General features: G+C 28.9%; 1 protein-coding gene across 1 annotated transcript; it reads right to left on the bottom strand.

Annotated features, from left to right (window-relative positions):
- Positions 1 to 4,586: 4,586 nt before the first annotated feature.
- Positions 4,587 to 11,688, bottom strand: SEP1 (K-box region and MADS-box transcription factor family protein). Its single transcript, XM_022299330.2, has 8 exons — positions 11,162 to 11,688; positions 10,356 to 10,434; positions 10,162 to 10,223; positions 9,406 to 9,505; positions 6,300 to 6,341; positions 6,142 to 6,183; positions 5,123 to 5,259; positions 4,587 to 5,017 (listed from the first exon to the last, which is right to left on the bottom strand). The coding sequence occupies exons 1-8, from the start codon at positions 11,344 to 11,346 to the stop codon at positions 4,924 to 4,926; spliced, it is 741 nt and encodes a 246-aa protein (XP_022155022.1). The 5' UTR covers positions 11,347 to 11,688; the 3' UTR covers positions 4,587 to 4,923.
- Positions 11,689 to 16,845: the final 5,157 nt, after the last annotated feature.

Genomic DNA, 16,845 nt, shown 5'->3' with positions numbered 1-16,845 from the left:
ACTCTCAAAATGTATGTTTTTGTCCTTGTATTTTTTAGAAGTGACCATTTTGATCTCTATTTGCAAAATTTTAACACAAAGTTTTATACCCAATGAAATTCTTTTCATACAAATTTATGATTACATTTCAATAAATTTAGTAAAAGAACCATTATATTAAAATTTTGATTGAACCAAATGAGATAAAAATAAAAATGAATGGTCAAAATATCACTTTTAGGATCAAATAGAACCTTTCAAAATTAAAGGGATTAAAATAACCAAAAGTTGAAAGTATAGAGACCAAAAATAAATTTTTTTAAATTATACGGACTAAAATAATATTTAAACCAACCTAAAATTAGACAGTTGGATGAAAAATAATTATATTATTTTTCTTTTCTTTTATTTTTTTGTCAAAATAAAATGATTATATTCTTGCCATTCAATAGAAAATTTAAAAAGCAGGTGTGTTTTGTGGTCCATCCTACGTGATAATTTCCAGAAGACTTTGGTTAATGGGATTATCTTGCTTTTAATGATATTGATATTAGTGTAAAAAAATTAATTAATGTTGAATGCTCTTTACCAAAGTGGTCCCTTATTAATCGTACTACTAAAATTATTACTTTTAATGAAAATAAAGGTATTTATTGAATAATTGATCAATTGGACCACTAAAAATGGAATCCTAACGGATTACTATATAACAATTTAGTACTATTCGATCTTGTATAGTATTTTCCAAATTCATTGGGAACCTTTTTCTTTTCGCACTATCGAGAAGGAATGATTTTTCTTTTGGTTTTTTTGAAAAACTTTGTGAAAAAAAAAACGATATTGGTATCGTTTAACGAAATATCAGACAGAGCCCTATCCAGCATCCGTTCATCTGAAATTCTGCAATATTGTCTCAAATTTAGGAGACTAAAGTTTATACTCAAAATTATTGAGGTTTGAATGAGAGGACAATTTGAAGGATGGTGGTGCTCCATAAATCTAAGAATTATATATATATATATAATAAAGTATTTTGGTACAATGATTTCTACCATTTTCCCATTCATTTGGTTTCTTGTCCAACGTTGGATCTAAAGAATTTTGCCCAAAATTTAGTCCTAGTACACGTAATCATAAGATTCTTTTTTTTTTTCTTCCTTTTTTCTTTAGTTTGAAAATATTATTAATTAAATGTATAATGTAAAGAACATTAATATTTATTGTCCATGGACATATGCCATTGTAATGCAATAGAAGAGGCATTTAAATGGAATATAGAAACCAAACTGTTCAAGTGGTTAAGACACATATCTCTAACCAAAAGATTATGAATTTGTATTCCTACTTCAAGTGTTATACTCAAAGGGAAAAAAAATGAAACTTTTAAAAAATTGATAATGTTGTAATATGGAGAAGTAATTATCCAATACCTTTAACATTTAGGTGTTGAACATAAACTTCATGAGTAAATAAATAACAAATAAGGTTAAATATTATTTTGGTTCGATTTTTAGTTTTGGTTTATTTTGATTTATATATTTTTTAAAACGTCTATTTTAGTCTCTGTATTTTAAAAAAAGTGACCCTTTTGGTCCTTTTTATTTCTGTCTCATTTCTTTTGATTATAATTTTAGCATGACACTTCAATTACATTTCTTAAAATGTAGCCATAAATTTATATTAAAATGTTTCAATTGTGTATAAAATTTTTAAGTTAAAATTTTACCAATAGGGACAAAATTAGTCACTTTTAAAGTATATTGACCAAAAGAGATGTTCTGATAATACCATGACTAAAATGAACCGTTGAAAGTACAAGGACCAAAATTAACATTTCAAATGTATAGAGATCAAAACGAACCAGAGTAAAAAGTATAGGGATAGAAAATAGTATTTAAATCTAATAAATATTATAATAATATTCTAAAGAAGAAATATTGTTACTAACTAAATATATAGTTAAAAATTCCAAATTTTCCTTTTTTTAAGAATAAGATGGTCAAATAATAAAAACATTTATTTCATTTTATTATGAATAGTTATACATTATCATATCAAAATGTCACATATATGAATATAATGAAAAAAATAATTTAAGTTCTATGTCATCTTAATTAATAAAAAAAATTCTATTTTATTTTCTGAAATATTATAATTCAAATACCGAAGTTCAAGATTCAAACTTACTATTTTTAAAGGAGATTATTAATACCTTGATTACTTTGAGTTATGTTTAGAGTTATTAGAATTTTTACGTAATTTAATTTTCTTATAAATTAAAGTATTCAAATTAAATTGTTATTTTAAAAAAAATGTTAAATACTAAATCTATCAAAAAAAAAAAAATCTTTCCTAACATATGGTTGCAAAAGTTATTTACAATTTTTGACTTTGCAATTTAATCAATTTACTTTACTATTTCTATTTCAAAATTTTGTACTTGCAACTGGGAAATTTCTTCACGAGCATGGTTCTTACAAACAATTAAAAACAAAAAAAAGATTATTGGATTGATTGCTCAAAAGAATTATAAGAAACATTGAGACATCTAAATAACTTTTTATTGGTGTAGAAATATAATTCTAGCACAAAAGAAAAACGGATACCCAATTTAAAGTGAGTAAACAGAATTTCAAAGCTAATAGGTATCAAATTGTCCAATTCACCATTAATTAAAATCACAATATTGCTTTACTTCATTATATTAATTCATTAAGAATTCTGAACCAATGAAGTTATTTAACATAAAAAATAGGATATTTAGGTAACTTACCGCCATTAAAAATTTGACAATTATTTATTCTATTTTTTCTCTCTTATTATTCATTCATCTTCTGAATTTATTGTCAATTTAATTTCAATCGTGGTGATAAGTAGTTGGATAAACACTTATTCTTTAATAAAATAAATATATATATCTTGGAGTTTTAATAACACGCCACTAAACTCCAAATACTATTTATAACTTGAACTTATACTATATATATTCAACAAATACTCATAGATTTACACCAGCTAATTGCTTAGTTCCTATAAATGTCGAAACATGAGACCAACAAATCTTAAGTTTTAGTATTTAAAAAGAAGGTAAAGTCAAAAAAGAATATATTTTTTTCATGATATAATATTGTCTCTCTCTTCCTTTTTCTTAATGTTAAAATTCCCTTATATTACATTAAAAAAAAAAGGAGGGGAAATAATGTTAACTTTCTACACATGTGACTTGAAAATGATTTGCCCAATATGGATAAAGTAAAGAGAACAAATTTGAAGGGAATCTCTCATAATTAAAATATAATATTGGTAATGTAATTGGCATATGAATGGTAGATGTAGAAGCCAATGCCATTTCTTTCCTTTAGACTATGGGGAAAAAAAAGAAAGAAAAAAGAAAAAGTGCTTTTGCAAGTTGCTTTCATATTCCATTCCATTTCTTGTCATCTTAACACTATAATTCTTTAGGAAAAGGACACTTTGAAATGGGAAAGTTTGGTATTTGGTACCTATCATTGTTTATGAATTAAATTTAGAGTTCAATGTCATTACTGGATTGGATCCGATCGGTTCATGGGTTGGATTGTTCGACCCAAAACACATGAACTAACTTAGGAATATGATTGATTGGATTAACTTTAATCATTAAAGATTTAGTCAAGCTCAGGAGATTTATCAGCTCTTATGTGATTGATCTTATTCGTTTAATTTTATTTTTATAGATTTTGTTAATTTTTAAAATAAAAGTCATTCACTTATATATTGATATTGTGTGATGTGTGTTTTTTAGTTGTACAATATATACATTACAACTCATAGGTTATGTTCTTAAAATTTTATCGGCAAAGAACCTTATTCGTCGATAGGGATTTTCCAACACCGAATTCGATTTCTCAAATGTAGGAATGTGGCAAGGACAAACGACGACATATTTCATGAATTTGTTAAATTTTTACATGATAATTATATATTAGTCAAGTTTTAGACAACTTACATAAGTTAATCACGACTTTACAAGTTTTTTCTTCTATCTTTCAACCCTCAATTCATTTTCACTCTCAGCTTGAGATTAAATCAATTATCTCTTGGACCCACAACTAATTCTACCATTAAAGCTAAAGATAAACAATATTGTCTTAGAAGATAATAATAATAAGGGGAATGAACAAATTAACCTCAAAAAATTAAAAGCAAAAGAAGAATACAATGTTTCGAGGGCTCATGACCAAGTTGGTTACCTAATTTGAGAGATGATCCATTCTATGCCAGTTAATGATCTCAATTAGCTACTTAAAAAACATATATATATAAAACATCACCAAAATGTAGGGAACAAAAAATTAATAAATCTAACTTTAATAACTAGACCATTGCAATCCAAAGCATAGTTCGAGCGGATAAGACACCTATTCCCATATTTAAAAGTTGATGGTTGGATCCAACTCACCCGGATAAATTGTGAACGAAAAAGAAGAATCGAACTTCTTCCTCCCTCTTTTCAAAATGTTCAAAAAAAAAAAATAGGGAGAAACAATTGATCTCTCCTTCTCAATAAAGTAATTCCATCCCTAATTCCAAAAATACACAAACCGCAACCACAATACAAAAGGAGAAGCAATTCAAAACCCAAAGCATCTTAAAATTCCAAAAGATAATACAAGTAAATATCATATGTTCTTGATACAACAAGTCCTTCAAATTTGTCTGTGGGCAACCTTTGTTTTTTTCCTCCATTTTTTCCATTTCTTCCCCCATCTTCCATTGCCCTCCACAGGACCACCTTTTTTCTTCTTTTTTTTTCTGGGCTTTTTTTATAAAGGTCTAAAATAAGGTAAAATACAATGCTTATTAACAATTTTGCAAAGGGTTGGTAGCAAAGTGCATGGAAAAAAAAAAGGTAAAAAAAAAAGGCAAAAGTACAAAATAGAGAGAGAGAAATGGTTTTGGTTTTCAAAGCATCCAACCAGGGAGGAAGCCATTGACTTGTTGGGCATGAGTTGGGGCAGTGGAGGCTGTCATCTGGTCTGATACAGCAGCAGTGTACCTGATTATAACCCACCACAAATAAAAAAGAAACAAATTACCCACAAAAATGGAAAAAAAGAATCATTAAATCTCATTGTCAAAAATAAAGGGAAGAAATGGTTACCCAATTTGCAAAGTGGGATTGCAATCTAGAGGCTGGAAGAAGCCTTGAGTTTGGGCATTCTGTGGACCATATGACATGCTTTGATCTCCACCATCCCATGTTAGCCTTATGTTGTTTCTTGAACTTATTTCTTCCAGCTGATCACCAAACAAAATATCCAAAGGAAAAAAAGAAAGAAACTGAGTTGGTTTAAGCGGGTTTGATAACGATTTTGATTTACTTTTTTTTTTCTTGTTCAAAAGATGTTTTTGAAATCTTACCATACCCTTTTGAAAAAAGAGAAAATTTTGATAAACAGACATGTCTCTTTAGAAAAAGAATGACAAAATTTCAATCTAAAATGCCATCTCAAAACTACTTAAAAAAAAGGTGCTTTTGGGGAGACAAGGACATTTTAAGTCAAAAATAGCTTATTAGATCCACGTCCTAGTCCAAAAGTTTAGGTTACATTTTCCTCTCAAAATTTATCATGTTTGAAGTGTCGTATATATGAGAAAACTAATGTAAAGTACTTTTCGTCGAAATACTTGATCAAGAAATATCTAAAGATACATTTATATGAATATATAACTCAATTTAAAGTGATTGGTATATAACATTATTTCCTAAATTGCTTATCATTTAAATACCATTTTTAAATTATTTTTTTTCAGAAACCAAAATTTCATAAAGGACAACCCAAAGCAATCAGAGAAAACATTATCTATCTAGAAAATCTCCGGTATTCTAAAATATAAGAACCTAAAGCATAATTACAAAAATCCTTAGAAACGTAGGTCCAAATAGATACATAAAATCTAACAAGAAACTATACCATTCCTCTCTAAAAATTCTATTGTTCCCGTCAACGTAAACACCCCCACAATCATACCTTAAAAGCATTATCATGCCATAATAAAGTTGATCTTTTTCACATGCTCTGATCTATCATTGAAGGATACCTCTTTTTGTTTTTCCAATGTTTGAGAGAATCAGAAATATTGAGCTTTAACGTGTAAAGAAAGAGTTAGTTTATTTACCTTTAATGTCAGAGCTCGGTTGGTTTCAATCAGCATTTGTTCCTGTACTTGAAAAAAAAACATTTAGTATTTAATTCGATGAAAATTCCAAATAATAACAATAATAATAATAATGATTTGAATTCAGCATTAAAACTTGATATCATGTCAAGGCCTACCTTGTTCTGAAGATCAGACAGCTGGTCCAGCATGTACTGAGTCTGCAAAATTTCCAGTTCCAATATTTTTCAGAATTTGGGTAATAATTGGCTAATTACACACATTATGAGCTACAAAAACATCTCATCCATCACTAAAAAGGTTTCTGTTAAACACACCATGTAAAACAAACTGGTCGATAAGTAATTAAATTTTTCGTGATGCATTAACTTAAGCTTTGGGTTCAATAACGATTTAAATACGATATCAAGGCAGGAGGTTCCATAATGTCATTTTCTCTCCACTTAATAGTGATAATTAACCACTCATTGCGTCGTGTACAAATTTCCAAGTTCAAACAAGTGGAATAGAGTGTTTAAATGTTGATAAATGATTAAATTTATTGTAATTCATTAGCTTAAACTTTTGGATTTAGTGATGATCTAACAAAAAGTATTTTAAAGTTAAAAGAAGTTCGAGTCTAGTCTTGATACGTGAGCTCATATTATGAGTTTGTAAATTCCGTGAACTACGTAAATCTGTTTTTCACATAGACAACTTAGAAAGCTCAAATGGGCATTTGGCTTACGGGTCGGGCTTATATTTGGTATATGTATTTGCTTAATTTAGCCTACAAAACTCAAAAACTTGTTAATTCATCATGCCACATAACTCAAACTACATACTGCTAAACTTTTGCATATCATAAAACTATAGGTTACACAAACCTAAGGATGTGATTGGTTGATAATATATAGTGAGAAATTTAAAACAAGAGATTAAATATAAAAAAAAGAGCTGTATTTCACATCATCCTTGTCTTTCTAAAATGTGTTTGATAGCAACTTTAGAAAATGAAACACTAAAAATATCTAAATGTTGTTTTCAAACACTTCACTTTCTACTATCTAGGTCACATAATCCAAATACAATTATATTTTTATATATAAATAAATTGGATAAGATACTAAACAAACCCTAAATTTTGACAATCTATTTTCTCCTACAACCTAAATACTAATTATAAGCTTACTTTTCACACAAACAAAAAATTTCTATATTCCAGTTATTTGTACAATCTATATACTAAAGTATATAGGAACTCGTTGATCAAAAGCCAAATTTCCCAAAAGGATTTAACAGTGTATTTTACTTTATAGGTTTAAAACTTTTGGTTAAAAACCAGAGAAGAATGGTGGAAGTTAATGGCCATTTATGAAGAAGCAGAGCAAAAACTACATCCAAAGTACTGAGTATGTCTGAAGTGAAAACTTCAATGGTTGTCTTTTAAGACAGAGCACACCCACATGGATTCTGTTAGGGACAAGACCAAATATGCAGATAAAAATTACATGTCGTTTCTTCTTAGTTTCAAAATTATATTTATATTCTACCCTAACTTTGTTATTTAATTGACTGATTAATGTTTGCTTCACCAAAAAAAAAAAGACTGGTTAATGTTGGGTTTAAATTGTTAAGTGGGGGTAATCTAAAAGGAACGGAAGTATAAAGACTATTAATTTTTTTTTCAAATGGAGCGTAGCTCAATTGGTTAAGTCATCTATCTCCAATCGAAAGTTGTGAATTCGAATCCTCACTCTTAGAAAACTGAAAGAACACAAAGGGATTAAAAAACCCAACCGAATGAAGGGATCAGAGCCAAAACAACTACTAAAGACCTAACAAGATTAAAGAAGATGGAGAGAGAGAGAAAACTCCGATTCTCTGAAATGTTAAATAAAAGTAGCAAAGCTTAGGATTACGTAATTGTTTATAATGTCTTATCTTAATTACGCTAGATTATCTACTAAAAAAATCAAATTCATAACATTTAAGAAACAAGTAAGCAACAAGTTCAAACATTTTATTTATGATGATAGTTATTTCTCTCTCTTTAATTCAATGTTTCAAATATTCACTGGTAAGCAAAAGAATTAGATTAAAAGAAGAACTATTTGTAAATACACCACACCCTCTTGTGAGAAATTACAACGAATAATAAAATGGAAATTAGAGACATGAAACAGGGTATAAGGATACAAAAGCTTAGATAAAATATTTGGGTTGAATAATACAGAAATGAAGTTTAGTTTACATATGAAAATAAAAGAAATATTTGCACAATTTATTTATGTGTTGCAAAAAAAGTGCCCTAAAAAACTGAAACTACTCTCCTGAAAGCAAATAAACTTCAACATACAAATTTATTTACTATTATATTTGACTTTTTCCATGCTAAAATTATATTTTTCTCATAAATTTATTTTGAATTTGAGAGAAACAAAGGTGGAATGAGATGAATGTGGAAACGAGTAAGGAAAAAAAAACATTTTATGCCATTTTTATTACTACTTTTAATCTTTGGAAGTTGGATTAAAATGTGTTAAAAGAAAGCTTTTGAACTAGAGGAAGGCTCAATCCAACAATGGAAGTGAAAACATTTGTCCTTTAATCATCTATTTACTCATTTCTAAAAATTAAATTAAGATAAGTGGCTCAACACCCGTTTTTATATTATCAAAAACTATACTCCAGAGACTTGAAAGATTATTTTTCAAAATATATTGGGAAGTCAAAGATTTAAAAATCACAGAAATACGATTAAATAGATATATCCCTATGTAATTTTATTGTAAACAAAAGTGATTTGAATTAAGAAAAGAAAAGAAGAAACTTAAAGGTCATGTTGGGTAATGTTTGTGTTTTGTTTTTAAAAATTAAATTAGCTTATTATCTATTACTTTGTCTTTGTTTTTGTTTGTTTAACCTTTTGTAAGATCTTGGTTAAATTTTTTTGTTTCAAATGCTACTTTTTCTAGTTATGAAAATTATTTGGCTAAAATTCAAAAACATTTTCAACATACATTGTAATAAAAGAAAATTAGTTGAGTAAATAAAATTCTAAAAAGTTATTGAACTGACATAAACAAGCTGTATTATCCTAATCCATACACGATTCTAGAAGTGCTTCGAAAGAAGAGAAGAAACATAAAACAAAAACATTAGATACCAATCGAGCTCTTAACAATCAAATTCTAACAATATACTCAGAAAGACTAAGAGACAATTAAAAAAAATTGATTCATAAAGTTATGGTTTTGAGATTTAATTTTGATAAACACGTACCTTAGTGGACCTAACTTGCTTCAAAGAAGACTCTAGCTGACGCTCTAGCTGCTCAAGCTCCTTTGAGTTCAATGGACCCAAATCCTCACCAAGAAGGTTTCTACCAAAAGAACACAAAAACATATGTCTTAAAAGTGCTTTCTGCAGTCGACACGGTAAACACACTTCTGTAATGCTCAAAATAGAGCTTCTCTCGAAATTAAAGTAATATTAGTATTTTTAAAAAGAGTTAAAAAGAACTTAAAGTGCTTCGTCGCGATGAAACCAAATGTTAAAAGTGATTTTTTATCGCTTTTTTTTTTTAAACTTACAAGTGCTTAATGAAACAAAAAATAAATAAATAATAAACAAGTTTAAAGGAAGGCGACTAAAAAATAAATTATATATCAAATATGTCTTTAGTTATTTGGTTTTAGTTTCTTCCAATAATTAAAGTTTGGAACTTTAACTCTATATATTCCATATAGTAAGTTTGTGACTGAATAATGTTTGGACAAAACTTTAGTATTAAAATGTAACTAATAGTTTTTACTTGTATATATATTTATATTAATCTAATTATATATTTTTAGATAAGTTCGTAAATTTTATCAACATGAGCATAGGTCTCAACAATATTTACTCATCTTGAGATCGAATGTTTAATTTGTTGCTCTAAAAAATAAAAATAAGATTAAACATGTCAATCTCGTTAATTAACTTTTATAATTCAATAAAAATATATTATATAAAAAATACAAATATATATCTAGTTACCTCTGAGTTCGTTGTAGAGACTCAAACCGCGACTTCAGCTTCAAGTATTCTCTATAGCTGCTCTGTAAAAATTAATTAAAAAAATAACCCCATAGTTACTTCAAATCTAGAATTCCAAACTATTATATTAAGATTACGATAAATTTAATCATTTAATATATTCTCAATAATTGATGTAATCTCGACGGGTTCACCTCGAGTTCTTTGGCCGGTTTCGTGACCTCCACCGCTCCATAACTACATTTTTGGTAGCGTTCGAGCGTTTTGAGCATGCTGGGAGCCAAGAAACAACATAACATAGAGTGTGTTATATTACGATATATCAAACTAAGAAGAAACGATAATTAATATCTCAAAACTTTTCCCATAACCTCTTTTTTTTATGTTCTTATCAGAAGTTTAAGACCATAGTCTAAGTATCCATGAAAGAGAGAGACATCGATTCTCCGTAATAATGAATAATGGTTTGAAAACAACGTTATAAAAAGCTCAAATCACAGACCTTAAAAGCTTAAATACTAAAGTCCGCTTGGGTAACAATTTCTTAATATATTTTCACATTTTAAAAAAACACATTTAAACTCTTTTTTCCTTTTCCTTTTGTTTTGAGTTTCCAAAATTTGTTTTAGATTTTGAAAATTAAAATAAAAAAGACTAGTAGTATATATTTACAAGTTTAATTTTGAAGAACAGAAGAGAATAGAAGATCATACGGAAGGAAGATTTTTTCTAATATTACAAAGTAACAAAAAAAAAGTTTTTGTTTGATTTATTGGAAAATTCCTCATAAACCCAAAAAAAAAAAAAGGAAAAAAGCAAGCTCAAAAGGGACCTATCCATCCATCCATCCCTAACTTGGGCAGCAATAAAAAATGGAAACCCTAGAACGATAAGATCATCCATCGGATCAAAACCCACACTCCGTTTCGGTTCCACCAATCGAATGAAAAAACAAAAAAGGATTTGAGAACGAGATGAGCTAGAGAGAGAAGAAATTTACTTGGAAGTGCTACAAAACTCATAGAGCTTGCCACGGTTGGAGAAGATGATGAGAGCAACTTCAGCATCACAAAGAACAGAGAGTTCATAAGCCTTCTTGAGAAGCCCATTTCTTCTCTTTGCAAATGTCACCTGCCTGTTTATCTTGTTCTCTATCCTCTTCAGCTCCACTCTTCCTCTTCCCATATTTTTTCCTTTAAAAAGTTCCAATTTTTACCCCTCTTCCCTCTTAATCTTAATTTAATTCTTACCCAAAAATGCCCTCTTTTTTAATTTCCCTCCTCTCTTGATCTCTTCTTCAGGTACTCCCTGATCCTCCTTTCCTCACTTGGTACTCCCAACTCTACCTAAATTTGTGAAAAAACAACACCAAAAAAAAATAAAACCCTAGTAGTAGAGAGAGAGGAAGAAAAACAAACAAAAAAAAGAGGCTTTTTTTTTGCTTCTTTTTTTTTTCTTTTGTGTTTGGGTTTTCTCTCTTCTTCTTCTTTAAAAACTTGAAGTTTTTTTTTTTTTTTTTTTTTTGCTTTCTAATCTTCACCCAGAAAATGGAGTCAGGCTTAGGGTTATTGTTGTTTCTAGTTTCATATAAAACAGCCTGTTTTTTTTCCCTTCAATTTTCCCTTTTGTAAGAGAAGCCTTTTCCCCCACGCGCGGTTCTGGCGCGTGCGCTACACGTCTCCGCCATACTCGAGAGCGTCGCGAGATTTTTTATCTTCGAGGCCACGTGGCGGGGTTTTATTTGGCACGTGTGGCTTCTGTAATCGCGAGCGCGTGGGGTTGGTTCGAGCAATCTTAAAAACCTGCATTTGGTTCTCAGATTCTTGTGTGTATCAGCTCAAAGCCGATCAGATCGCTCGGAACGTCGTCACCAACCTTAAAACGGATCTCCACGTGTCATCTCCTTATTGGACTACTCCTTTTCCCCAACACATATATATATACATGACAATTTTTTATATGTTAAATTTATACCAATTTTCACCTGAGATTATTATTAGCCAATTTAAACCTTCATAAACAGTAAGAGACTAATTAAATTGAAAAATGTTTAACCTATTGAAACTTGTTAATATGTTAGAGTATAGCTCAGTAGGTTATGGTATATATATGAACCGTTCAACTTATTGACACTTTTTAAAGAGTAGGAATTCAAATATTAATGTTTAAAACATATATTTAGCTCAGTAACACACAATTTTAATAAATCAAAAACAAATTATTGCTAGAAGCTAGAAGAAGGTGGTAAAAATACTTATAATTCAAAGAGTTTTGCTATAAAATTTTATTAATGACAATAATATGGATGTTTGAACATATTTGAAGATTCAATTTGGGAGTTTAAATTTTCAGCAGAGAGATTGGTTTTCTTTAATTTTCTTTGATATGTATTATTATCATTTTAAGAAAACATGGACTTTCTTTTTTCTTCATTAATTAATTTCATCATTTATCGTTTAGAACAAGGACTTATCTCTAGTTATGTTTATTATTATTTTACCCAAACAATCAAGATCATTCAACAATTCAACATATACATTTAGAGACACAAAATGACTAAAAAATGACACTTATTTTATTCATACAAAAAAATAAACAAATGAAACGAAAAAATCATTAAGTTATGCTAGGCTTAATCGTCAAATATTGTTATGGCGATGATATAATTGTTGATGCAAAATTTAGATACATATTCCAACGTATAGAATGCTGCTCCAGTCAACACCTACATAGACAATAAATTTGCATACCGATGAGACTAGACAAATTAAGGTTGTTTAATGTACCTCACGCCCCAAGATTCTACTTTTATTTATAGATGGAGTCTCATTTAGACTGGTTTGGGTAAACTGACTCAACTGGGTTTGGTCAACCCGAGCTACATTGCTTCTTTAGCCTCACTTAAAATGAATATATTACGGTAATTTCACCACTAACATAATTTATTATTGAAAATTAAAATGTTCTAGAAAGAGAGCATGATTTTCATGGAGGAAGAGAAACTTTGCTAGAATTGTGATCTAGTGTGAAAGGAAAAAATGATATGGAAGTATTAAGAGTGCAAGAGAAACTTTGCTTTTCTACACCTTGGTTTCAGATTTGTCATTTTTGTTAGGATACTAAAGATTACAAACTTGCTTGTGAAAGGAGGGATGCTGACCAAGCTTTGACCAAAATAACCAATCGTTGAAAAAAAAATAAAATTGTTTGTGGGATAGGGTTAGTTTGGTCAAATCCCAAACAGAAATATTTGGCAATTTTAACCAAGTATAGGTTGAAAGGACCATATTCTAAAATAGGTAAAAGGGTGGTTTTTCTTTTTTTGACAATATATATATTCTTAAAGAAAGGTATTTGATATCCACGGTACTTAAAAACTTATTTCAACTTTTTTACTACGTAACATAAATTTAATTTATTACAACTTTTTTTTTTCTTGTTTGTGTATTTTATATTACATTTTGAATTTGAGTTTAATTTGGACTAATATACTATATTTTAAAATTTTCAAACATCCAAGTATTTATGTAGATGATTCTTTTGTCAAACGTAATAATGTCATGATTTAGACCACAAAAAAGTTGAGATCATCTTTCGAAGAAATAATTCATTTAGTTAAATTTTTCGCTTTTGTCTTTAAATTTTTAAGGTTCTCTAATAGGTCTCCCGAGCTCTAAAAAGTATTTAGTGTGTCAATAAATTATAAATGTTGTCTTTAATTAATAGGCTTCCAAACTTTAAAAGTGTCTAAATAGTTCCCTGATTTTTAAATTTTATATAATAAGTCCCGACCTTTAGAAATATATAGTATAAAGTGAGGATATGAAATCTTATTTTAGGAGATGATTTCAAAAGTTATATCATTTTTAAAAATAAAATATTTAGACTATTTTATTTATCGAATCATATTGAAATATTATTTATTTGGGGGAAAGGCCAAACATGGTAGTTGAGAGAATTTTCAAAAATTATATTAATTAAGTAGGATTGTCAATCCGAACATAGTTCAACTTGATTAAGACATAGATCGAAGGCTCGGATTCCCACCACACATGTTGTAAACTACTTTTATTTTTTATTTTTTTTTTATTTAGGTTGAAGCATTCAACATTGTTACCTTGACGTATGGGAAACATTGGAAATTTATAAATGATTCTATTTTTGTGGCTTAGGAAGAAACCCTACCTACTTACATGCTTTGTATTATGACTTATGAGAGGGATGGATGATATAAAATCTAACCACATTTAATGTTAACATGTTGAATTAAATATATTTAATTCACTCATATATCTTTAGGTTTTTTTTTTCTTTTTTCTTTTTTTTTTCTGATATCAATAGGGCAAAAGCCCAAGATTTGAGTGGAATAAGAGGACTTGAACCTATGAACTTTTGGTCAGATCTCAATTATAGCTCATATATATTTAACTTTTGGACCAAACTAGATAAAAGAAAAATCACTATTCTTCCATCTATCTAGTTTGAGAGCGAATGCAGTTTTAATTTTTTTTGCTTTCAAAAATAAATTTTGCTATTTATCTCCTATTTTTAAAAAAACATCTATAAAATTTTAGTTAATTTTTAAAAAGTACAAAAAAAATAAATTTTAGTTTGATTGATCTAAAATATTCAAGTCTCTTTCATCCTAACTCACCGACTTTCAAAGTGTTTATTCTAACTTCTGGCTATGTTATTTGTGTTTTGCCATCAATTGTTTAATACATGGATGGTGTATCTTTCAATATGGTACATTGATAGGCTCATGTTGACATATTTTGAGCAACAACTAAATTATATTTGAAATTGATTAATACTTATCACACCTAGTATATTTACTCATAATGTTCTTATTAACTATTTTATGTGACTTCAATACATATATTCACGTCAATGCATTAGTACATAGATGTATCAGATTTGATAAGATGGTATCGATGTTGGTAAACTATCGAGATATCTATCTTCAACAGTAGACAAAACTGAAAAATAAAATAAAAATAAAAACTCTCTTTAAAATCCTTGCTATTTTTTTTAAGTACAACATGTTGGGAGTGAGATCGAACTCACAATATCTTGATTTGAGGTATATGTTAAGTACCGTCGAGCTATGCTCACTTTGACTTAAAATACTCGCTATTGAATAACGTTAAAAAGTTAACTGTTACATTTTTAAAGAGGCTGCTCATCGCCTTAGAAAAAACAACTAATTAATTCTAAAAACATTAGATTGCAAATTAATCAACTCAAAATCAACAAACTTAACTGAATAAAATCTCTTTTAATACAATTTTACAATTTCATTGAAGAAACTAGTGAGTAAAATGTCAGGCTAAAATCATAAAATCATAATTGAAATAAAAGAGACAAATTCTTTTTTAGTACAATAATTTAGAGATATGAGAAAAGAAATGAGGTAAAATTGAAAATGAAAGGACTAAAATATCATTATTTATGTAATTTTATTTCAAATCCAATTGAATAGAAAAATAATTTGGGTACATTGTAAATTTATGTTAGGCACTCATTTTTTCACAATGAAATCCTTAAACACAAAATAGTGTGATAAGAATAATAGTTAAAATAAACGTTTCAAATTATACGGATTAAAATAAACAAAAACTAAAAATTTTATAAATATTAAAATAAATAATTCGAAAGTATAATAAAATGAAAAAAAATAAAATAATATTTAAAGCCTACTTTTTTATAACCTTCAACTATGAACATCTTTTGTTGATTGAAAACACTTGGTCTGAATCTTGAAACCAACACGTCATCTGACCCAATGATTTGACTTCTAAAAATTGACAAAAACTTTTATCTTTTAAATTACTTCAATTTAATAATTTCTGTCCAATCGCGTAGATTTAGTTCTTATCAATTTCATTACGTTATACATATATATATATTTTCTGCATGGGATTGTTCACGGTGCATTTCCAACGACCCTCGGGAGTTACGGCGGCGGTGGCTGCAGCCAAATAACCACCGTGGGGGGTCGGTTCCGCCACGTGTCGCGACGGCAACTCCGACTTTCATTTCACTGTTCAACAGTTCCCAAAGCCAGCTGTTCTGTTACACTTACACTGCTGAGCATGAAAAGCACCCTCTGTCAGTGACGTGTCACTCTGCCATTCGTCTGTGATTGACAAAGGCGTCGGTGCAGGGGTTGTCGAATCCTCCGCCAGTGGCCGTACGGTGGAAACCCTTTGCGGGACACGTGTCGGGCGGAGAGGGCGGGTGCATGGAAGTTGCCAGATTGCGCTGGGTTGGGAGGTCGCATGCGTTGAAAAGCCCGGGGGGTATTTTTATTTATTTTTGCTTTTTCTGTTGTTGTATTTACGGATTTGCCCTTATCGATTATGCCTGCCCTTGCCATGCCACCAGCTCCGGGTCCACAGTACAGCGTGCTTAACATTGGATTGTCCAAAAGTCAAATCCCAATATTCCATTTAAATTTTAAAAATAAAAAAGTACGAATATAATATATATATAATATTTTTTTAATATGAAAAAAAAATCTTGATTTGCAAATCCTAATCAAAATCCCGTTTTACTTTTTTTTTTTTTTTTTTTTTGAAAATTAGACTTCTAACACTATTTTTTTCATGTACTTTTTTCAACTGTTTTAAAAATCTAAACAAATTTTGTTTTTTTTTATACAATTTTTACACTTTTATTAGT

Source organism: Momordica charantia, assembly GCF_013281855.1.
Source record: "Momordica charantia cultivar OHB3-1 chromosome 8 unlocalized genomic scaffold, Mcharantia_2.0 BLBB01000008.1, whole genome shotgun sequence".
NCBI lineage: Eukaryota > Viridiplantae > Streptophyta > Magnoliopsida > Cucurbitales > Cucurbitaceae > Momordica > Momordica charantia.
This window is presented reverse-complemented; position numbering and strand designations above follow the sequence as displayed.